Here is a 23,273-nt window from a genome sequence, read left to right as displayed (position 1 = left end):
ATGGACTACAAAGGCAGATGTAATGCGGTCTGTTCAGATGTCTCTGAATTCTCAGGGTGTGCTGAACGCTAAATGGTTGTAAACCCCTTCAGGTATTTGGTCTTTACAGATCTGACAGAACAAACAGTGACAAGACTGTTGAGAAGACTATGTTCCCTGCTGCAGCTTCCTCAAGATTTGACGCTACATTTGCTCAGAGGATTGCATGTCAGGTCATTGTCAGCCCTGGTTATCTTTTAAGTGATTGTGAGTTTACCGAGTCTGAAGACCTGTTTGATCATACATTCTTCAATAAATTAATTTATATTAAGAATCTGCCCAGCACAACAAGCACGCCAGAGGGTTGAAGTTAAAGCCTGAATAACTGATGTTCTTCAAAAGTGTGCCGCGGTAGATTTATTTTGGAAATTATGGTTCCATTAAGGACACATTATTCTATATCGACAAAGTTTCCTTTATGGGATTGTTCCGGTGTCTTTCATTTTCGACCGGAGACGCCTCACCTATGGCTTTTCTTTGTGTTGGCGTTCTAAACTCCGGTGGATTTCTGAGGACTATGGTTAACTGCTCCTCAGATCTCTGCAGGGTAAATCCAGACAGCTAGCTAGACTATCTGTCCAATCTGAGTTTTCTGTTGCACGACTAAAACTACTTTTTAACGTACACATATTCCACCAAAACAAGTTCCTTCCCAAGGTTATTTAGCAGAGGCACCGTGGCTCCGTCCGGTGCTTAGCACAGCCCAAGATGATTGTGATTGGTTTAAAGAAATGCCATAAACCAGAGCACGTTTTTCTCCCATCCCAGAATGCTGTGTGGACTAGCCACACCCTCTTCCGCAGCGCAGAATGCAAGTCATGTTAAGCGTCATGTGTGTAACCGGAAGTGAAGTAACGTCTGATTTTAAAAAGTCCCTTGTACCTGCCAACGGGTTCTTTTTTTAGTATCACCTCAATCGAGGTTCCAAGCTAGCTGAGGTGATACCAAAAGGTGACGTGAATGCGACAGATGGGGGTGTCCTGAACAAATCCGCCATTTTTAAATAGTTTAGCCAGCTGTGTTTTGTTTTTGTTTTTTTGCTTCCTCCAACTTCGTTTGAAACAAAATTTGTCTTCTGGCTGTGGCAACAACAACACACCTTCTACATTCTGTGTGTGTGTGTCACGTTAGGTCCCAGCAGTTTACTGCGGCGGCGCTATGATGATCAGCCACGCTGAGGCAGTACTGAAATCTCCAATGGAAACCGGACGCACAGTGCGTCGAGGCAAGTCGAGCAGGTACCACGTAATGGAAAAACGCCATTAGTGTCTCTATGGACCTTTTTCACAGCAGACATGTTGACTTGTCATAGTAGGAAAAGCATAGCTGAAATTGATAACCTTAACGATGGCTCAATTCCATCAAGTGTCCCAGTAAGCTATTTCAGTGAGTCAGCATGCACCATACCAGGGCCTCTCCTAAGTGGAATGCAGCAATCATTAATGGGTTTGAATACACCTGTGCTTTTCCTACTATGACATGTCAACATGTCTGCCCTGAAAAAGGTCTATACTGTCCTCATCCTAGACCTGGAATTGCCTTTCTGTTGTCCCTTTTGAGTAACTGTTGCTAGATCAGTCTAAGGAAGATCTGAGCTGTCCAGGGATGAATAGGCCTTTGGTACAGAGCCCTAACATAAGTTATGTTCACTTTGGTGGCTTCTACAGGATGATAACAACTTCCTCTTTTTTTTTTTTTTTTAACTCCAACTACTCTGAGAATTGGCACTCTGAAGCGCTTCGCTCAATGCCACAGCACCGGTTAAAGTAGAAAAGCTCAACTCATTCGCTTTCCCCGTAAAATAACAGGAAGAAGACAAAATAAGAACTACTATTTCACATAACAGCTGAAAGATGGCCAGATCGGGCCGTCTTGAACTTCCCTAGAAAACAGAGCGAGCCGTCCAGCGGGCTACTGCTGAGCAGGCGTGCGTCACAGCAGCTGAAACACAAGGACGGAGAAGGAAAGCGTCTGGGAAGGAAATCTGCCGAGTGGAGAGGCTATATTTGAGATTGCAGCAACTCTGAGACGGGGTGGGGGGACTCCCTTCCAGAAAATACAACCAGATGGCTCGGTCATCCAGCTGCTTTTGAAGTGTTCTGCGTATGTGTGTGTGTGTGTGCGCGTGTGTGTGTGTGTAACTCCGGGCGTTGCCGTCCAGACACACATGAATATTATTTTCTCAGACCAAAGCAGTGTGTTTCTACTCTTAAGTGTGGGAGCAGACCAGAGGGCGGACGCCAGAATCAAACTGGCTGGGAACAATTAACTGCAGCAAGAAGCCGCTTAGACAAGTCTCTCATTTCCCAGTCCAATCAATAGAATATAATCAAAGTGTTTATCGTTCGAGTCTTTGCTGCGTTTTCTTCAAGTTGTAATTTAAAAAGGTGTGCGTTTCTGGGTTTGTGTCGTCTCTTCTTCTCAGCACTGCTGTAATGCTGTGACGTCTCATTCTGTGGACTCATGGTTAGTCACATCCCAGTGTCATCACATCACACAGTGTCCTATAGTCTTTACCGACTTCTTAAGCTCTGCATAAGTACTTGCATTGAGTCGATCCTGGACAGTGTACGCAGAAGAATAAGCCTCAGCACATAGCATTGTGATGCTAAAAATGGGCTCGACATGGGAACTTCGCAAGTATCCAAGAGGGGGGAAAAAAGCTGGCAGAAATACCCAAATGTTGACCAGAAATCAAAGTGCCTATTAATGTAGAATTAAACAATGAAATGAGGTATAGTATATAGTATGTGTATAGTCTTCGTTCAAAGGCCCCGAGGCTGCAAATAATTTCTCTCAAGTTCACTGAGCAAGTTATCTCTCCTTCGGACTTCTTTCGGTTTCAGCTCTGCCAGGACGTTTTGACAGAACTACAACAGCTGCTGTGACAGATACTTCCGTTCACGGAGATTAGTCTTCCTTCAAAGTGTTCCTCCATTTAACGCAGGGCTTTTTCCGCAGCCAAGCAGCGGAATGATCAAATCCTGCAGGTCACGGCAGGGGCCGCCAGCAGACGGGACGTGCAAAATCAAGTCAGAAACAAAAAGGGAAAGAATCGAAATAGACTTGAATGCTGCATCTTTGATATATAGAGATGAGTTAGAGTGTATCTATACTAAGCCAGTTCAGTTTGAAAGAGCGTTTTTTCTTCGGCCTTGCGTCCATTTTCAGCCATTTTAATGTCAGGCATGTTGGCGTGAATAGAGAAGTTTACCCAAACTAATCTGAAAATGCAGATTAGTTTGTAGATGCATGGCAGGTTTTGGAAGGCAACTGATATTAGTTATATTTTTAAGATTAAAACTGAGATTTTTGGGCGATGTTTCTTTAAAATTGGGCATTTTTAATGGCAAGAACAATTACAATTAAAGCTGCGAGCAGCGATGGACGGGCCCTCGCGCCTCTGCGCGCGTCGGGGTTACTGGCGGACGCCGCTCCTTGCGACTGTGCATTTGCGCGGCAAAATCGCCAAAATCGCACTAATTTCCAACATTGAAATCAAAATGGCGGACTTCCTGTTGGGCTTAGGGTATGGCTGCAATTACGTTTTTTGTACATCTTGACATGCTACATATGTGTACCAAGTTTCGTGAGTCTACGTTAAACCCACTGCAGGGGCTCAATTTTCTTAACTTTCTAGGGGGCGCTAGCGAGCCATTTTTGGGCGGCTATTCCCGAAACCCTTAAAATATGTACATTTTCACCAGACTTGATGCGACCGCCAAATTTGGTGAGTTTTTGAATAGGTTAAGCCCCTCAAAAAGGCAATTCATTTGACGGGAAAAAGAAAGAAAGAATAGAATAGAAACAATAATTCCTTTAGTTTCAATAGGGCCTTCGCTGCTGTCGGCGCTCGGGGCCTAATAACACACAGCCACCCCGAGAATTTCACAGCGGACAGATCCTGATCGGAGTCCACTGTCGATTTCTGAGCTCAGTTCTTATCGTCATACTTCATATAACATATAGTGTATTTATATAAAATATAATCACCCCTATAGCTTTATTTTATTAGAGCAAAGTCTTCCTCCACTCAGGATCTCACACAACCAAACTCCTCCCAAAACCTTCAATACTTTTCATTAACTTTAACATTTCGAGGATGAATGTTTTTTTACAGCGACACATATAAGAGTGTTTCAATCTGCAGAAAATGATTTTAAAAGTTTTGTGCGATCTGAGTATCTTGTGTTTTGGGCTACATGAGTCTTTGGGTTTGTGTACCTCTAAGTTAGGGGTGTCAAACTCATTTTCACTAAGGGCCACACTGGAAAAAGAGAATCACATCAAGGGCCAGACATGGAACGTTTATATTGACATGCTTTTATTTCACTGAAAAAGTCAAATATCTTGTGGCTGTATTGTCCCTTTTTTCATCATTTTTCAACATTTTTTGTCGCATTTTTGTCGACGTAAAGCCAAGTCAGCTAAAAAGTTCCTTAGCCATCACAGAATTTAGCAAATAAAGCAAAACAATGATAACATATTTTTAACAACAACCTGTTTCACAGCCTTAATAGGATAACTCTCTGCTTCTGTGGCAATTTCTGAGTCTCAATGTCAGCAAAATCTGCCATATTCTGCTTTGAATGTCAGGTTTAAAAAACACTTTCCCCTGTTTTTGGTTTGGCGCACAACTAGGCGGGCCTTGAGTTTGACATACGTGCTCTAAGCAAAACAGTATCTTGTAGAATCCGTCTCACAGCTGCAGTTCATTTCAGGGTGCTGGTTTTCAGGCTGCAATGTCTGATGGGTGAGCGTAGCATTGGACCATCACAGCATCCAGCTCTCTGTTTATCTGATTCTCAAACAAAAGCCTCCCAGTTCCTGTCTGCTTAGCGCCTCAAATTCACAATCTACTCTCCCAATCTTTTTTACCTCCTCTCGTCCCCTTTTTACTGCCAAGACGTGATCCCCCCCTTCTGTTTGCTGTGTTATGAGGAAGATCTATTTCTCATGAGACCGAGAGACCTGCGTTTCCTGACAGATGCGAGTAAATTCAACAGGGCCACATGAATTAGCCACAAGCCAGAGAGGGAGCTTGTTTTCTCTTTGCCCTCTGGGCCCGAACACATACTGACACACGTTGTTGACGGCTCACTAATACGACAAGCATCTGGTTGACAAATGATTTCTTTACCCATGTCGCCCCCAAGTGGTAAATAAGTGCATCTGAGCGTATTGTTGGACCTACTGTACTCTCCTCAATCGATTTGAATTCAGGTTAAGTTGGAACAATTTCAGCTGGAAAAAAATTCCTATTGAAATTTAAAGACCTTTTGATTTTAGAAAATGTACCCAGTTTTGATTTAGTTTTTATATTTAAGTTCTGAAAGGCAAGTGTAGGAGCCACATGTTTCTCTTGTATGTATATGTTTATGGTCTCATTTATATTATTCCCTGATTATTATATTATGCACTGATATTGTAGGTGGTGGGCATGGTCACCGGGGTTTAGGTGGTAGTGATAACAGTATATCTGTTAGCTTCACCTGGTTTTTGGGCTTTGACAGAGCCCTCCCCTGCACAAGATTTGGAAAAAACTATTAGATCTGGACATTACTAGGGGAACAGTGTTAGTCAAATATACTATAGAATACAAAAAGGAGATAATCTACTGACCCATTTCCATTTTTTTCAAGATAAACTTTTTTTTTTTTTAAGTAGCCTCAATATTTAATTCTCCCCCCCCCCCCCCTCTCTCTTTACCATTAATGTAAGAGGCTGTCCTGTCAAAAAAAAGGCCTAAAAATGACAAAAATATATATATTTTTTTAAATTGCTACATCATTACATACATGATTTTATACCCATTTCCCTGTCCATAACATGAATCTGTAATGATGGAAGATCAATGGAGTTAAGGCTTAAAGCTATAGTGCATAGTTTTTGTCTCCCCATGAGGAATTCTAAGTAATGACAACAACACTGTCGGTGTAGCTACATGATACAAGCCTTGAGTGACCCCCACCCCTCCTCCACGCAGTTGCTGGTAGTCAAGGAGGACACGGAGGATTAAAAAAACATGATGGACTCTTCAGAAGAGGTCATTATCTTCACCCGAGTTTCTGCACGCGAAAGTTGCCGGACGCCACAATCTTCTGAACATAGTCTTACTGAGGAATCCAGAGAGAGTTGTGTGGAGCTGATAGTCTTAATTAGCTTTGGAGCAACTCATTTGGCAACGACTGGAATGTAACGGACGTTCATTAATATCAAAAAGTTACGCACTAAAGCTTTAAAGAAATGTTGTAATATTGTATCTTGCTTATGAAACACAGTGTTCCCCAGTGACAGAAGTGGTGTTATCAGGATGAATCATCTGTGTACTGAAATTATACTGTGTTTACCAGAATAAGTTGGCAGACAGACAGTCCAATCCAGTCCAGTCCAGTCCAGTCCAGCACACACGTATGAGAGCCAGGTTCAAGCAAAAACACAGGGACATCAAGCACGTCAACGGTACAATTTATTCAATAAATCAACATATTCATCTTATTCAGAGCATCACTTCTGTACAGCTTAGTGAGATAAATATTGATGACACATTTTGTGGGTTGGTTCTTCAGTTGTTTTGTAGCACCTTAAATTCGACAAACAAACACAGGACTTTCACCCAGGAGAGCGGGGTTCGATTCCCGTTTGAAAATGAAAGTACACAGCGGAAGTCCCATTCAGCATCACGTGCCTAACCGGAGGTAAAGTAACGTGGGATTTTAACCCAAACCATGATGTTTTTGTAAACTTATCAAAGTAGTTTTGGTGCCTAAATATAACCATACTGCGACCGTTTCACAACGTTAACGTGTATAAAATTCCAATTAATGTTCACACTTCAATTTTGGCCCGCCTTGTTGTTCGCCAAACCAAAAAGACAGGAAACTGTTTTCAAACTGTTATTACGCGACACTCCGAGCTGAATTTGGCAGGTGTGCCGACTTTCAGACTCAGAAATTGCCACAGAAGCAGAGAGTTTTTATATTCATGGCTGTGAAATAGTTGTAAAAAAATGTAATCATTGTTTTGCTTGATTTGCTAAACTCTATGATGGCTAAGGAACTCTTTGCTGACTTTTGTAGGGCTTTATGTCGCGACCAAAGTGAGACAAAAGTCAAAAAGAGTGACAAAAAAGCAACAAAACGTTGCAAAAAAACGACATTTCTTTTTTTTAAGTGCCAAAATCGTCTGAAAACGGCACAAAAAATTCGGAAAAAGCAACAAAAATGGCGACACGCAGTATTCCACGGTCAAAGATATTTTACTTTTTCCGATGTATGCATGTCAAACTCTACATGTCTGGCCCTTGATGTGATTCTCTTTTTCCAGTGGAAATGAGTTTGACAGCGCTGTATTAGAGGGTTAGGGAACAAACGACCCATAGCGTCGTATGGTTTGGAGGATTTGTTGCTTAAACTTATAAATGATGGTGTTTGTTGAACATCGGAGCAGACTGGACCTGACTTTATTCCCTTTAATGTGACAATGCTTACACAAAAAGAACGGCCAGTGCCGTTTCATCTGACTACCAGGAGGAAAGGTTTCAAAACGAGCCAACCACTCGTGTGTTCAACCTGAAGTTCAACATTCCTATTTTGGAGCAAAGGATCATTTCTCATCTTAGATAACTGGACATTCCCTGCGTGCCTGTCCTATTCCCCTCTCTGTTTTTTTTCCAGTCTCTTCTGCTGTTGAGGAGCCAGAAGTAGAACGCTTTCAGTTATGTATCAGGGTCAGGTATTTTAAGTCTTTAAAGGGAACGCTCTATGGGAAGGAGGACAGATCCGTGCTTCAACAGTATTTACAGGCTAACGTTAGAATGAACCTAGCATATCAAAGACGTTTCATTCCCGCCAGATGTCCCTCACCTTCCTCTTTCTTTGTGTTGGCGTTCTAACCTCCGGTGGATTTCTGAGGACTATGGTTAACTGCTCCTCAGATCTCTGCAGGGTAAATCCAGACAGCTAGCTAGACTATCTGTCCAATCTGAGTTTTCTGTTGCACGACTAAAACAACTTTTGAACGTACACACGTTCCACCAAAACAAGTTCCTTCCCGAGGCTATTTAGCAGAGGCACCGTGGCTCTGTCCGGAGCTTAACGCCGCCCAAGACGATTGTGATTGGTTTAAAGAAATGCCAATAAACCAGAGCACGTTTCTCTGTGTGGACTAGCCAGACCCTCCTCTGCAGCGCTGTGGAGGAAGGTCTGGCAATGCGATACTATTTTGTCACATTTTGTACATAGGTTTATTTGGTTCACAGCTGTTCATTTTGTTATGATTTTATTGTATTGTAATTGAATAATTATGGTTGTTATGTTATCTCGTCTTAATATTTCTTTGAGTAAGTGGTGGTGATGAAGGTGTATTGCCCATTAGTGTCCTAATGTCTATGTTGTAAATGTGAAATATTGTTAATCATAATGGAGAAACAACTTCCAAATCAGGTCAACTTAGAAGACAGCCAATACAGCAATCTGAAGCCCTTTATGGAATTCATAAACAACTTCCTTCTAAAAATACTAAGACCTCTTGCGATCTCTGTGGGCAGATTTAGCGAAACTATAAATAGGCAGCCAGGATCACGGTCTCCTTGAAACGCCGGTGTCTGTATTAAACAAAAGGCTTTCTCTAGGCGCTGGGTGTGAATCACAGGAATCTGAGAGGAAGCCAAGCAGCATCTGGAGAGCTTCACTGAGTAACAGCAGCACTGCTTGGTATTCCTCTGGATGTTACATTTTTAAAAAGGGAACAGCCATTTGTTCTCCAGGGAATGTTGACTGAGCACGCAATGTCTCAATCATTTCACATTTTAACTGCTACTCAGCATTTACGGTACGCCGGCGAGTTTGGCGACATGCATGCACTTCCCCGGCAAGACCATGATTCAATCCAGAAACCTTTAGTTGAGCAAAAAACTGACTACTGATGTTGCCTCCGTTGCCAAGTTCTGATCCCGATACCAACATCTGAAAAGAACTCTGATACAGCCTAAAATGTTGGTATCTGAAAGTACTGCAGTTTATAAAATCTACTTTAAAAGTAGTTTATTTGTGTTCTTTTTCCCGTTATAACTGACTGAGACTGGAAAATAAAAGAAAGTTCTACGGCGTTCATTGTTTGAGTTTGTTCATGTTTCACCAAAGGTTAAACCTGAGCCCGACCGTACAACAAAGATAGAAATCATATCACATCCATACAGGGATAGTAGTATACAGCTTATAAATCATAATAAAAGATATATGACACACTGGTATCGGATCAGTACTCGGTGTCGGCCGATACGCAAGTTCAGGTATCGGACCATCTCTACCAAAAACCATGCCATTTGTCTTCTTCCTCTCCCTGAGCTTTGACACTTGTTCTCTAGTTCAAATGAAGGAAAAAAACAAACATCTAAAATGATCTCCCATATTAGAAGTACGCTCTTATCTTGTAGTGCAAGTTACGCTTCTATTTATTTAAACATGAAATGCTGTTTAAGACTTTTATATGCTGCACTTTGCTGCAAAGAAATGTAAAAATCATCTTAAGACGGCGTGCTCGTGTTTATCAAGCCAAGCTAGTGACCGTGACGGTTTACAGTGAAGGAAATCAAAAGGGAGCTGTGGCGAGAGCAGCTTTTTCCACAAGAAGCTGCTGTTAAGGAGACAATTTGGGTTTCTATTTTAGGATTATCATTTCCTGTGTCAGTATGTATGTTTGCATCATAGACGGGGGCTCCTCAAAGGTCCGGATCCACGATCCACATCCGGAACCAAACGACAATGTCAATAGAGTGTGAACACAACGAATGAATTTCATTTTGGGCAAATCCAGAACTTCAACAATTCCAACAGAGGAGCTGGGATACTCCTCTCTGTCTCAGCCACCACATCTTGAAGTCAAAGTGCAGCTTTAAGAGAAGCTTTGTGCTTATGACTAAACAGTGTATCTACTATAATCATGTCTAACGCAGTGGCACCTTTGCTGTGTTTTTCTCCCAGGACTAGTCGTCCTCCGGGTGCCACTCACTGATAGCAGAGGTAGCTGATGATGAGTTTTGGTGCGTTGAGTTGAACGATGACCTCCAGAGCTCTGGTGCCCAGCGTCTTCCTCACTGCCAGCCTGCTGAGCTGCTGCAGGTTCATGGGGGTGGCTATGGACAGAACAACAACAACAAAATTAAGAGTTAGACAGAAGTGTTCCACAAAATATTGTGGAACAATGAGCAATTGGTGAAAGAAAAAAGTGGCAGGAACGCTTCTGGTATCCTTTTACCACCGGTGCTCATGGAAGGGAATAAAGTACACGGAAAGGAAGAAGAATTAGGAGTAAAAAAACGTCATTCACAAGGTTAAAAAGATAGAAAATCCCTTTAATTAACATGGCAAGACATCAAAAATGCAATGTATTGCCCTGTTAAATAAAACCTTTTATCACTTTTTGTAACCAACCTTGAGTGCCTGGACATTTTTTAGTCAGAATTCTTCCTCCTTTCAATGAGTAATTGGTGTGGAATATGGATTGCAACATCAAGAAGCTAAAACTGGATCCCAAACTGGATGTAACTGGAGTATTCTGATCGAGAGTGGATACTAAATGTAACTGGGGGGTTTTGGAAAGTACTGTATGATATTATCATATAATTATTCTTTTAATGTAAATATGGTTAGGGCTAGGTTAAAATAATCGATTCTCCAATTAAAAATGTCTGAGTGATCTGAAATGGATTAATAAAATACTGAAATCAATCTTTAAAATGTTGAATATGTTAATATAATGTTAGTACTGATCAGGAAAAAGGACTTTAAACTAACTTTTTTGGGGGTCAATTCTTAATGTAAAGATTAGCCTGGTGCTGGTGCATTATAAAATATATTTGAAGGTTGCTTCTTGCTTGTACAATGTACAGCATAAGTTCTCTGAGAAATCTCTTTTATACCCAAGCAAAAATTGGTATTGTAACTGATATTTCCCTAAACCTAATTGATATCGAATCGGGGACCTTGTGATTTGAAATCAAATCCATTCGGGAAATCATCGGCGATACCCATCTCAAAATATATTTTCCTACCCTCATCTGCTTGTCTTTAAAGGCTAAACCCTGCCTTGTCTCACACTGTGCTCCACTTTCTAAATAAAGCACAGTTAGTGGAATCAAGAGGTGTAAATCAGCACCTTCTCATGCATCCAGTTACTCCAGTGGCTAATCTATATACATGACCATTGGTATATTCTGTATATAAGCATCAAGGTAAACAACAGGTGGCATCTGTCGGAGACATTTCCTGGAAATGAAATGCGAACCTTGCTTGCCATCTACTGGTGCTACTTTGACACTACACTGTTGTACAGGATTACAGGCAACAACTACACAACTACACAGACTGGGAGATCGACATGGTACCAATAAGATTAAAGAAGTGCACGTCAATATTTTACACAATATATAACCTACAAAGCTGGATCTTTCTAAATTCTTAAATATTGAAAACAAATGCAGTTTTCGCAATGATGAACCAGAATCTATAACACAATTAGTTTTACCATTGTATGCATTCAACTACTTTTTGGACTCAAATGATGCATTATATATTGTGTCATATACAACCATACTATCAGTATTGAATTTAAGAGTATCTTTTTTTTTTTATATTGAATTTATTGCCAACTCATTGGATTTATCTGTCAAATGTGACTTACGTAAATGCAAAACAAATGTTATGCCCAATTTCACTGCTTTTTATGTGATTTCGAGGAATATATTAAGTCTCTCAAGCTTATAGACACAAAAAAAATGGTCATATTGTACGGTGAACTTTAATTATAATGTATATTCATTTTTATATTGTTCAATCATCGCCTCTAAAAAAAATTGTTATTAACACTATTTTCATTTATTTAAAATCCTATTATTGTTTCTCTGGAGAATTTATGTGTGTATAAAATGTTCTATATTTGGATTTATTTTTTGTTTGTTTTCCGTGCAGCCCTGCCTTTTTGTGAATAACCTACTCTCGTAAAAGTGTAGGCAGGTTGCAGAGGGAGAGCCGGGCGTGGTGTAATCCACAGGTTTCCTGTTGTGCTGATCTCGAGCGTAGACGTTTGCCCCGAACTCCACCAGTATCTTTACCGTCTCAACTTGTGTGTTTTTAGCAGCGTGGTGCAGCGGAGTCTCATGTAGCCTGGCTGCATTCACTTTAGCACCTAAAAAGGAAGAGGGCATTAATGGCAGCACTTGAAGGATAAGTCTGGTGATGTTTTTATTGTAATAAAATCTCATGAAAAGACCAAAAACCACCAATGTGTTTGTCCGCCTCCCAATACTTTCTGACGTCCCTAACCTGTCCGTCTGGCCATTGGTTCCTTCTAAGATGTTAATCTTTTAAAAAAATAGTCACATGTATTTGGCGGAGGGGGCTAGCTAGCTTTGTGACTCGTTTTCACATCATTTGGGACCGTTATTATTTCCATATCTGTGTCTTAAACATTGTAAAAAGCTAGAGCAGATAATCAATAAATAACACTTAAAAAGCTTAAAGACAAGATTTGCTAAAGAAGTCCAACTACAATCACTAGATCTGAGAAAAGTCATTTAGTTACATTCATTAGGCTTAGGTGGTGCCCAAAACAGCTCAAGTGCTGCACCTAAACCTTAAAATGGCAGGGAAAACCCTGATATATACATACATACAATATACATACATACATACTATATATATATATATATATATATATATATATATATATATATATATATATAGTGCATTTCTTGGGAACTATTTTCAGCGGTGGATTAATCCACATTTGGTGCTCTAGTGAGTGTTTGTGGCAGCAGAACGGCGTGTGTGGGATTGGGTCAAAATAAACTAGTGTATGTGTGTGTGTGTGTGTTCATGGTGATAAAGGAACATGTCAGCCAGTGCAACAGTGTGGCTCACTGGTGTGTTTTAACAGTTTATGGACAACAGTGGAAGATTTGGAAACACACAATACTTGTCAGTAGATTCACTGTTGGTTTTGGTCTTTTCATGGGATTTGTTGACAAGCTAAACCTGTGGTGTATTGTGAGGTGTTTTTTTCCCAGGTAATACATAACATTTTAGATTGACTTCCTTAATTCCAGGTGTCATTATAAGTTTTTTTTAATGTTTTACTTTTAAAACCAATTCCCTCTTTGTGTGCTCTGACATCAATCAACATATAAAAGTTGTCTCACCACTCATGTTACTAGATTTAAAATAGGGATCGACCGATACAGGTTCTTCAAGGCCTATACCGATTATTAGTAGGTAATGGAACCGATACGCATTTACAGTGAAAACTAAAATCTTTAAGTCAAAATTAAGATTTTAGAATGTTACAAACTCCGACACAAAACTTAGTTTAAATGCTTTAAGCAATTATTTAATAAATGAGAAACTTTCAACATAATACCCAGTAACAGATAATCAGATAGTGTTGTGGGGGGGGACATGAAGTCAGACTCAGTGGGGAGAGAAACCGGAGCAGAGGGACAGACACAGAGCTGTAGCCGAGCCAAAGTAGAGCACTTTTTAATTCATTCACTTTATCGGTTATCAGGCAAATAAAACGCTGATACAGATCATCTGCAAACTGCCAAAAAACGGACCGATAATCGGTCGATCCTGGTTTCGGTCGGTTTGTATGTTTATCTGAGCGTAAACATACAAACAAGAAGCAAATTTAAAGCCATGCAACATTCCCCCATCCCGCTCTGCACTGATGCTCACCTGCATTGAGCAGCTCTTTAACACAGTCTGTGTGTTCGTTAGCACAAGCCACATGCAGCGGGGTCCCGTAGTAAAGGTCGTACGCCTCCAGGCAAGCACCCATGGCGATCAGGAGCTTGACACAGTCAGAGTTTCCTGGAGAATGCCAAGAGAATATTGCGCCATTTAAAAAAGAAAAGAATGTTAAGCTTACAAAAACTCCCATGTGGAGTGAGAGGAGGCACTCACCTCCCATGCAGGCCTCGTGGAGGGGCGAGGCCGTGCGGGAGGTGAGGGCGGGGTTGGTCTTGGCACCATGATCCAGCAGGAGCCTAACACACTCCAAACTACCAGCCGAACAGGCGTCACACAGCGGGGTGCTCCCGTCTACGTTCCTCGCATCCACCTGAGATGCATTACGGGACACAGGCTTATATACAAGGACTTCAACCTCTTCCTACAGAACCATATTGCCTCTCCCCATTCACTTAATCTGTCTAAAAAGTTGGGGAACATCCCCTCTATGTCTTTCCTATGTTTGTTTTTTTTGCCTACATTTATTTATTGTTCTACATAATCCTGTGTTCACTAGGGCTGTTAATGCAATTTTGGCTCCCAACGATCGAGATAAACAATTATTTTTTGCACGTTAAGTTTTGCAAGTAAACTCTTATTTTGTCTTGTGTTCTGAATAAAAAAAAAAAGTTCAAACAGGGAATGCATGAAGGGAAATTTCACGGTTCAAGGTGTTTTCACGGTTTTATACAATGCAACATCTTTCCAAAAGCCAATATGTAATTGTGTTAAAAATTCGTGATTTCAATAATGACCAAAATAATTGTGATTAGGTTTTTTTTTCCATAATCGAGCAGCCCTAGTGTTCGCTGCGATATAATCCAAACACCATGGTTCCTGACTGAATATTTTTAATGAATGAAATGCAAGAATCAAAATTTCCCTGTACAACTGTCTCAGAAATAATTGCGACCAACAATATAATTGTCTCTTCCAGTCAAATTTAAAAATATTTATTGATATATTTATTTTTCAAACAAATTTGAAATTCTAAAAAGTTTTGAATGAATCCCAGGATACGTCTTTTGGTTATATCACTGTCATGTGACCCAGATGATGGAATACGCCTCTAAAGTAAACTATGACTCTTTATTATCATAAAACATTGTATTTTTTTCTTAAATTAACATATACTGTAAATTACAATTACCATCAACAGTCACACGCCTTAAGACCTTAGCTAATGTTGCATTCATTTGCAGTTAAACAAAGCCTAATATTCAAAGGCTAGCTTTTTTTTTTTTTTTTTAAGTCCCCCATGATATGGCAGATAGGCATGTGTTGTGTCCCCGGCTCACCTGGGCTCCAGCATCCAGTAGCAGCCGGACACACTGGGCCTGTCCGCGGACGCAGGCCTCGTGCAGCGGCGTGATGGAGTCCACCGCCACCACATTGACTGAAGCTCCGCTTTGGATGAGACGCTGCAGCTGGGAGGTCTGGCCGAGGGACGCCGCCTTGTGCACCTCTGTTCTCTCTGACCAGCAGCCTGCAGGGTTGAAGTCAGTATTGTCACCTATGTTTTAGAAAGGAATAGAACTCTATTCTCCCCTCCCTCGATGATCTTTACAGTTCCCGCTGCCTCAAAAAAAGCCCAGACCATACCAGACCAGACGTGCATTGTGTGGGAATCAAACAAAACAAAGACAATTTCTGAGCAAGAGCAGCTTGTCAGTTATTTGCATGCAGTGTGGTTATGGTCACAACTTGATCTGGCTACCTCCTAATTTTAAGAAACTCTGTGTGACGTTTGAGTTCATATCATGCCATGCCCATCAATCAACATGCAATGTGGTGGCGCAGTGCGTTAGACTGCTGAATTGTTTTTTTTTTTCCCCCACAATGGTAGGAGTTCGAATCCAAGTTTTTTATTAATTTATTTTCTACTTTTAAAAGGGCTACATAGTTTTCAACGTGACATCATTCTCTTAATACATCCATGCGTGGCATGTGTTTATTTAAACAAGATCTGAAGACTAATGGGTCTATTCAATAAAACGTATTATAGACATTAACAGGAAGAGCAACGCTGTCTTCCTGTTTTCCTTAACGGCAAGCTACATTCAAACCGCGACCTGACAGGTTTCCTCAGACAACAACACTGCAAAGACAAGTCAGAGAGGTAACGTAAACGTCGTTGTTTTAACATTTTAATGACAACTTAATTGAAAGGCATTCACGTGGACAGCTACGTATTCTTTTCCCGTTTTCAACAGCTGTCACTATGACAACAGCAGACGCATTTGGCTGACGGTCGCCAGTTAACATGGCCTCTCGTTAAACCGAAACACCGGGACATCGACTCACACTCGCCCCCGAAACATACAATGTGTTGATTACTTATACAGTATAAGTTATACTGTATAACGATACACCTCATAATGTGAATCAGATACACATTATGAGGTGTGTCGTATCTCACGAGCTATTTATAAGCACCGTCTGCAGTGACTGTCTATGGAAAGGAGGAAGACATGCTTATAGCTAATACAGTTTCCAATACTGTACATCAGTTGGTGACAGCTAGCTACAGTAAAACATGCTGGGGTTGCTAGCATGTTAGCATTCCAGCTGTGACAGACCTAACACAGCTAGCTACATGCCGCCGTCAAACTGGGTCAGGACCCGAAAAAGCGATAGTGTCACCGACCATATTGTCTTTATTTCATACTCACCGATGTCTCCAAAGAAATATGGACGAGCATTTTCAATTTCCATCCTGTCTTTTTTTACTCCTTCTCCGGGATAAATTAACAACGTTTAAACAGACGCAGAGACACGAGATGTTCGTTTGTAACCAGCTGCGTCGTTTAATGTTTACATGCGGCGGGAGTCACGTGACATTACTGGAACTTAAAGCGCAAGTCGGGACTTGTAGTTTTTACACTAAAACAAAGCAATAATACATTATTCTCACTTCAGTTTGTTTCCCATCACCCTTAAAGATAAAACTTATGTTGGAAAAATACACAAGTAACGTTGTAGTTAAGTTACTGCTTTTTCCAATTCCACCTAAGGCTAAAGGAGTTTATTTTGTAAGACTTCTTACATCAAAGATTAACAATATTACTATTCAACAACCTAATTTAAGCAGCAATGATGACATCCTATCCAATCCTGCATTAAAGAAATATGGTGGATGACCTGATATATTTGCAATTAGCAGATGTTGTCCACAGTGCTTCTTTTTTATTATACCTGAAATCAAACACCAGTCTCTCATTGAGGCTTATGAATCTGTTCATGTGTCCCTCTGTAGTGATGCAGGATGATAACAGTGCTGGAGGTAGCTGTGGATTCGATGGGATACGTCCAGCTGGCCTATGGCCTCCGACGCTTTGGTACCAAGCCTCAGCCTCACAGTGATTCGACAAAGCTGCTGCAGGCTCAGAGGATTTCCTGTCGACAAGACAAGAAGAGGTTTTCATGAGCCAGGTTATCCCGATTCTACTCTGCATTGCCAGACCTTCCTTCACAGCGCTGCGGAGGAGGGTCTGGGTAGTCCACACAGCATTCCAGCTTGGGAAAAAAAACGTGCTCTGGTTTATTGCCATTTCTTTAAATCAATCACAATCGTCATGGGCGGTGCTCAGCTCTGGACGCAGGTACGGTGTCTCTGCAAAATAGCCTCGGGAAGGAACTTGTTTTGGTGGAAGGTGTGTACATTCAAAAGTAGTTTTAATCGTGCAACAGAAAACTCAGATTGGACAGATAGTCTAGCTAGCTGTCTGGATTTACCCTGCAGAGATCTGGGGAGCAGTTAACCATAGTCCTCAGAAATCAACCGGAGTTTAGAACGCCAACACAAAGAAAGCGGAAGGTGACGGACATCTGGCCGAAAATGGGTGACATCCGGCGGGAACCTCCGGCGGCCCGGAGCAGTCCTCTAAATGAATCGTCGTCCATATACACTATCACGATTCAAAAGCAAAACTGAGAAAAGATTGCAGATAGCGCGCATGAACTTACTTTCATAAAACCTGAGGCAGGTGTGAGCGGGAGACGCAGGTGTTGTGTAGTCTACAGGCTTTCTGTCCAGGTTGTCGCTGGCGTAGACGTTGGCTCCGAACTCCATCAACAGCTCGATCATGTCCACCATTTCCACTCGTGCTGCATGGTGCAGAGCTATCTCGTGGAACTTCACCGAGTTCACATTGGCACCTGCAGGAAGTTAAGCTAAGCTCAGGCTCAGGTTTGTTTGGATGTGTGGATTCATGACAGCTGAAATGATGTAAATGATTGCCCTCATGCAGTGCTAATACAGTTGACAATAAATCCTGCATTCTCGTTCTGTTTGCTTGCTGATGTATTTTCTTTGTCTTAAAGATACCAAACGTGAACTTTATTGTAATTTTGTCGTCGGTTCCTTTAGAGCAAGGGACTCATTTTAAAGCTGTCAATCTGCACTGACATGCAACAATCATAAAGTAAGAAATGCATCATAAAAGAGGCACAGATACTCATTTCTAGACCCTAATATAGTGGTTCCCAAAGTGGGGTCCGGGGACCCCCAGAGGTCCTTGAGGAGGTTCCAGGGGGTCCCCAGCAAAAAGAGAAAGCCTTTATTTTCATTATAATTCCAATGTATAAGTAACCGAATGGCAGAATGTATGAATACTTTGGCCATCGGTTTCACACACTTCTAATAAAAGTAAGAAAACATCTAAAAGCAAAAATCAGATGGGGGACCCTGGGACAAAATCTTGGCGGTCTACTTTGTGCCAGTTTCGGGGGACTTGATGTGAAAAGGTTTGGGAACCACTGCCCTAATAGACCAGAATCAATCTGTTGCTTACTGCTGGGGATTTTTTGAAAGTCATACCATTAGGATATAAACTTAGGAAAATGTTTTTTTTCTATCTTACAATATAAACTTTTTTAAAAACAGTCCCTGCTTCCACTCTGCACCATTCAACAATGGCGGGACTACGACAAAAATAGTACAGAACCCCTGTATGAATACTGTGATGGATTACCAATCTAACACAAGATTCAAGTCTCTGCAAGTTACATTTTCTAATGTACTAACCTAAGTGAATACCAGAGGCTGTTTGGAAGGTTTATTAAAACCCCTGTTAAATATCCCATCCCATCCAATGACAGCTTGTGCTATGAAAAAACAAATCACCATGGAGTGTTGGCGAGGACCCCGACTACTTTTGAACTATCTGGTGCAACAGCCTGCAGGGCCTCTTTTCTGGGTATAGCCGAAGGACAATGTGAGAAATGTAGGAAATGAGTGAGAAAAGCAGAATTAAATGAGGTAGGTTAAGAGAAAGAACGTCAGTTTGGAAATGACAGCCGTTCAAATTATTCTTTACCACACTTTTCTGACCTGCAGCCCTCCTGCTGACCTGCATGAAGCAGCTCCTTGACACAGTCCACGTGTCCTTTAGCACATGCGATGTGGAGCGGGGGACCAAAGTGGACATCATACGCCTCCAGCTGGGCACCGCTGGCTATCATCAGCTTCACTATTTCAACATTACCTGAGAGGAAAGTGAAGTTTTACACACAGTAAAGAGGTCTGATGGGGTATAGTGTCGCATTCCCAGACCTTCCTCCACAGCGCTGCGGAGGAGGGTCTGGCTAGCCCACACAGCATTCCGGGATGGGAGAAAATGTGCTCTGGTTCATTGGCATTTCTTTAAACCAATCACAATCGTCTTGGGTGGCGCTAAGCGCCGGACGGAGCCACGGTGCCTCTGCAAAGTAGCCTCGGGAAGGAACTTGTTTTGGTGGAACGTGTATGTTCAAAAGTTGTTTTAGTCGTGCAACAGAAAGCTCAGATTGGACAGATAGTCTAGCTAGCTGTCTGGATTTACCCTGCAGAGATCTGAGGAGCAGTTAACCATAGTCCTCACAAATCCACCGGAGTTTAGAACGCCAACACAAAGGAAGAGGAAGGTGACGGACATCCGGCGGAATTTTCAGCGGCACTTGAACAATCCCGGAAATTAAACTTTCTCTAATTGCTGAATATTTACCTTGTATGCAGGCCTCGTGGAGCGGTGAGGCGGTGAGCGCTGTGAGGGAAGGGTTAACTTTGGCTCCGTAATCCAGAAGCAGCTTGACACACTCCAGGCTGCTAGAAGCACAGGCGTTACACAGAGGAGTGCTCCCATGGATGGTCCGTACATCCACCTGGAACAACCAGAGAAACAAGTCCCATTTTATTTGTTCCATATGTCATGAAAGAACACAGGAGCAGCTTGACTTCTGGATACGTTAAGAAGGTCCGGGAGACTTTTTATGACTTACACTGCAGGGTTTCTCCCGGAAAAGTTGTTAGGCTTAATGGCAAGTGTCTTTTTCTTGACAAGGGCCCGCCTGGGGCCAGACCAACTTAGGCTCGGTGGGCCACCAGGCCTCCAATACACTGGCGGAAAACCCACACAGAAGCGTTTAATGTACCCTCCATCTTGACACAGAGGTCCAGTGTTCGAGTGCGACCTGTGACGATTTCCTGCATGTCTTCTCCCCTCTCTGTCCCCTTTCTCACCTAGCTGTCCTGTCCACAACATTCTCTTATCATGGAGCTGCCTAGCCTCCCTCAATCTCTGCAGACACACACACATATATTCATACATGAACACGTTTGGTTATTAGAGTATGGCCGATTAGATATTCTCGTCCCCTGACCAGATGTTATCGAAGTTTTCCCCTTTGTCTTATCTTCCCACAACATGGTGTTTCTGGCAATTCCACCACACCACACACCCTTAAGATTATTGTTGTAAATGTAATGGCGCATGTTACACTTACTGGGAACTATCACAGTGTGAAAAGTAAGTAGACATAAAACCATAAACACCTGTATGATCTAAATCATTTTTGTGTCAGAGAGGTGTTGACCCAAATCCATGGTTAACTTTTGAGACGTACGTTGCTTCACAAACCTCACAAAGGTACTATTTATTCTGTATTACATTGCATCACCTTATACCAGAGTTTGTGATAAGGTGTCCCAATTTATTTGAGCATTTTTATTTCTTCATAACTACACAAGTCAGGTTTGGTCCTCCATAGATGGTGGTAGGCCAGAGCTTATTCCCCGGAGTCCTTATGCTTTCTCGCCTCGCAGATTTGGTGGTTCAGGTGGAACGTGGATCGGTTTTGGCAGCTGCTGCTGTGGTCCTGCTCGACACCCTGCACTGCTACAGCTATTATTTCTAGTCATAGTTCTGATGTCTTTATTGTTACTGTAAGTGTAGTGTCCACAGCACTGCGGAGGAGGGTCTGGCGAATCCACACAGCATTCCGAGATGAGAGGAAAACGTGCTCTGGTTTACTGGCCACGGTGCCTCTGTAAAGTAGCCTCGGGAAGGAACTTGTTTTGGTGGAACATGTGTACGTCCAAAAGTAGTTTTAGTTGTGTGAGAGAAAGCTCAGATTGGACAGATAGTCTAGCTAGCTGTCTGGATTTACCCTGCAGAGATCTGAGGAGCAGTTAACCATAGTCCTCACAAATCCACCGGAGTTTAGAACGCCAACACAAAGAAAGGGGAAGGTGACGGACATCTGGCCTAAAAAAAGGACATTATGAGGAATTTCCGGCACTAATTGAAGTACATTGGTAGAACCATAGGGGGGGTTACGATTATCCCACCTGGGCTCCAGCCTCCAGCAGCAGCCGGGCACAGTTTGGATGAGCCTGTATGCAGGCTTCATGGAGCGGAGTGATGTTGTCCACCGTCACCACGTTGACCGATGCTCCACTTTCTATCAGCTGTTTGAGCTGCAGGGCCCTGCCGTGGGACGCAGCTTCATGCAGGGCAGTCCGGTCTGCCCAGAAACCTAAGTAACACACAAACGTTTTTTGACAAACGTACATTTGCAAATATATGGGCGACAATGAAAGCTTCATTCAGTTTTTTTATAATCTCTTGCTTAAGTTTTAAAAGCTTTTTATGATAAAGCTGCTATTTAAATAGGCCTACTCCATAAAACTCAAGTCACCGAACACCCACACAGGTGATTTTTTTCAGCTATTCTGTCACAAATCATTTCTACCAATAAGAATGATAAAGCGGTCATTTGTCACTGCTACTACATTGCACATATCTGTACATGTTCTTCATACATTGTTCATATTACACAGCCATATTTATTCTGCTCTTATAACACTGCAATATATTTATTGTCCTGCCTATGCACCACCTGTCTATACTTGTATATCATATTGCACTTTTCTGCTTTTTTGCACTTGTGGCTAGACGCAAACTGCATTTTGTTGTCTTTGTGCTTGTACTCTGCACAATGACAATAAAGTTGAATCTAATCTAATTTGTCCTGCCCTAAAACGTAACAAAAAGAAATTGATCAAAAAGCTTCGGTTTTTGACAAAGTTTTTTTACTCTGCAGTAAAGAAAACATTAGAGCCCAAGATGTTTTTTTAGAAGTTGTTTCAAGACAAAATATATCACAGTGCTCTCATAAATTCAATACTGCCGCAGTACCAGGCGCGTCGGACTGGGGGTGGGGGGGGAGGAGACTTAGTACCCAGGGCCCAAAATGATGCTACAATGAATATCTGTGGATGCGGGGAGGGGCCCATAGAAAATGCCTTTCTACAGGGCCCAGAATTTTGTGCTACGCCCCTGCGCAGTTCACATTTGGTCCTTCTTAAGCAAGTACAGTGACATGTGCAACAAAGGAGGATCATAGATGTTAATCAATCAGTCTATACACACCCACACAGGGGTGAGAAGAGGTCCAATCAGCCTAATTCACTTAAAACACATGTCTGTGCGTTAAGGGCCTTCATCTTGTTAATTGTTTCTGACATGCTGTTAAAGTTAATAAACGTTTGCTGTTTTTACACTGTTTAAAAACCTGCATGTTCGTAAAAAAATGTCAACTTTACAAATAATATGAACTATTGCATTAATACTATAAGCTAGCGGTATTAGCTAATTAGCTACTCAGCAATAACGTCAAAAACTACTTTAAATTCCTTAGGCGTTTAGCTTGTCCGAGTTTCTTCCTTTCCACACTTTGTAACTTATAATAATGCAATAACTATTTTTGTAATAATTCGTGTCATGAAGCCTACTTTAACACGCTTATTAGCTCGTATGTTACGGTCAAGGTTGCCATTATTGAGCATGAATGTAGCTGTAGGTCTATGTCTATTTAAATATGAGAACAAAAAGTAACAGTCACGAGCAGAGCACGGGCTAACCATTGGGGGCTTACGCGGTTACTCGACGTCAACTAAATGGACCGCCATTCTTGGCATTCTTAAGGCAGCTAACATTTACTGTGTGTAAGCTATCGTGAACATGATAAACAGAGCTCACCGATATCGCACAGAAACGAACGGCGGGCGGCCGTCACGTCCATGTTTTACCGGTAAACACTTTGTGCTGGGTTGCAGCCATAGACAGTATAGGTTGCAGCCAGCAGAGGACTCCAAAACATTAGTTGACGTTGCCTGTGTCGAAGAGA

General features: G+C 41.8%; 2 protein-coding genes across 5 annotated transcripts in view; both read right to left on the bottom strand.

The window, feature by feature from the left end:
- The window catches only part of LOC114550007 (ankyrin repeat and SOCS box protein 13), a 26,485-nt gene extending 9,383 nt beyond the window's left edge, over window positions 1–17,102 (bottom strand). Inside the window, exons 1-6 of one of the 3 annotated variants that reach the window (XR_003691643.1) lie at window positions 16,499–16,578; window positions 15,125–15,312; window positions 14,001–14,157; window positions 13,773–13,907; window positions 12,034–12,225; window positions 10,001–10,174 (exon numbers count right to left, since the gene is read on the bottom strand). Coding sequence is in view for 2 of the 3 variants with exons in the window: in XM_028570426.1 (XP_028426227.1) it covers window positions 10,047–10,174; window positions 12,034–12,225; window positions 13,773–13,907; window positions 14,001–14,157; window positions 15,125–15,312; window positions 16,499–16,541 (843 nt within the window). In the remaining variant the exon portion in view is untranslated. Of the gene's footprint in view, window positions 1–9,331; window positions 10,175–12,033; window positions 12,226–13,772; window positions 13,908–14,000; window positions 14,158–15,124; window positions 15,313–16,498; window positions 16,579–17,021 lie in introns of those variants that run through there. The other 2 variants (XM_028570427.1, XM_028570426.1) reach the window with 2 other exon arrangements.
- On the bottom strand, window positions 16,610–23,273 carry asb13a.1 (ankyrin repeat and SOCS box containing 13a, tandem duplicate 1). 2 transcript variants are annotated; one of them, XM_028570424.1, is made up of 6 exons: window positions 23,126–23,273; window positions 21,433–21,620; window positions 19,811–19,967; window positions 19,178–19,312; window positions 17,793–17,984; window positions 16,610–17,222 (listed from the first exon to the last, which is right to left on the bottom strand). In XM_028570424.1, the coding sequence occupies exons 1-6, from the start codon at window positions 23,166–23,168 to the stop codon at window positions 17,065–17,067; spliced, it is 873 nt and encodes a 290-aa protein (XP_028426225.1). In that variant the 5' UTR covers window positions 23,169–23,273; the 3' UTR covers window positions 16,610–17,064. The 2 variants fall into 2 exon arrangements, with proteins under 2 accessions (XP_028426225.1, XP_028426226.1); XM_028570425.1 differs by having other exon boundaries at window positions 17,134–17,222; window positions 19,159–19,312.

Source organism: Perca flavescens, chromosome 23, assembly GCF_004354835.1.
Source record: "Perca flavescens isolate YP-PL-M2 chromosome 23, PFLA_1.0, whole genome shotgun sequence".
Taxonomy (NCBI): Eukaryota; Metazoa; Chordata; class Actinopteri; order Perciformes; family Percidae; genus Perca; species Perca flavescens.
The sequence above is the reverse complement of the archived record's forward strand: the minus strand, read 5'-3'. Positions and strand labels throughout refer to the sequence as shown.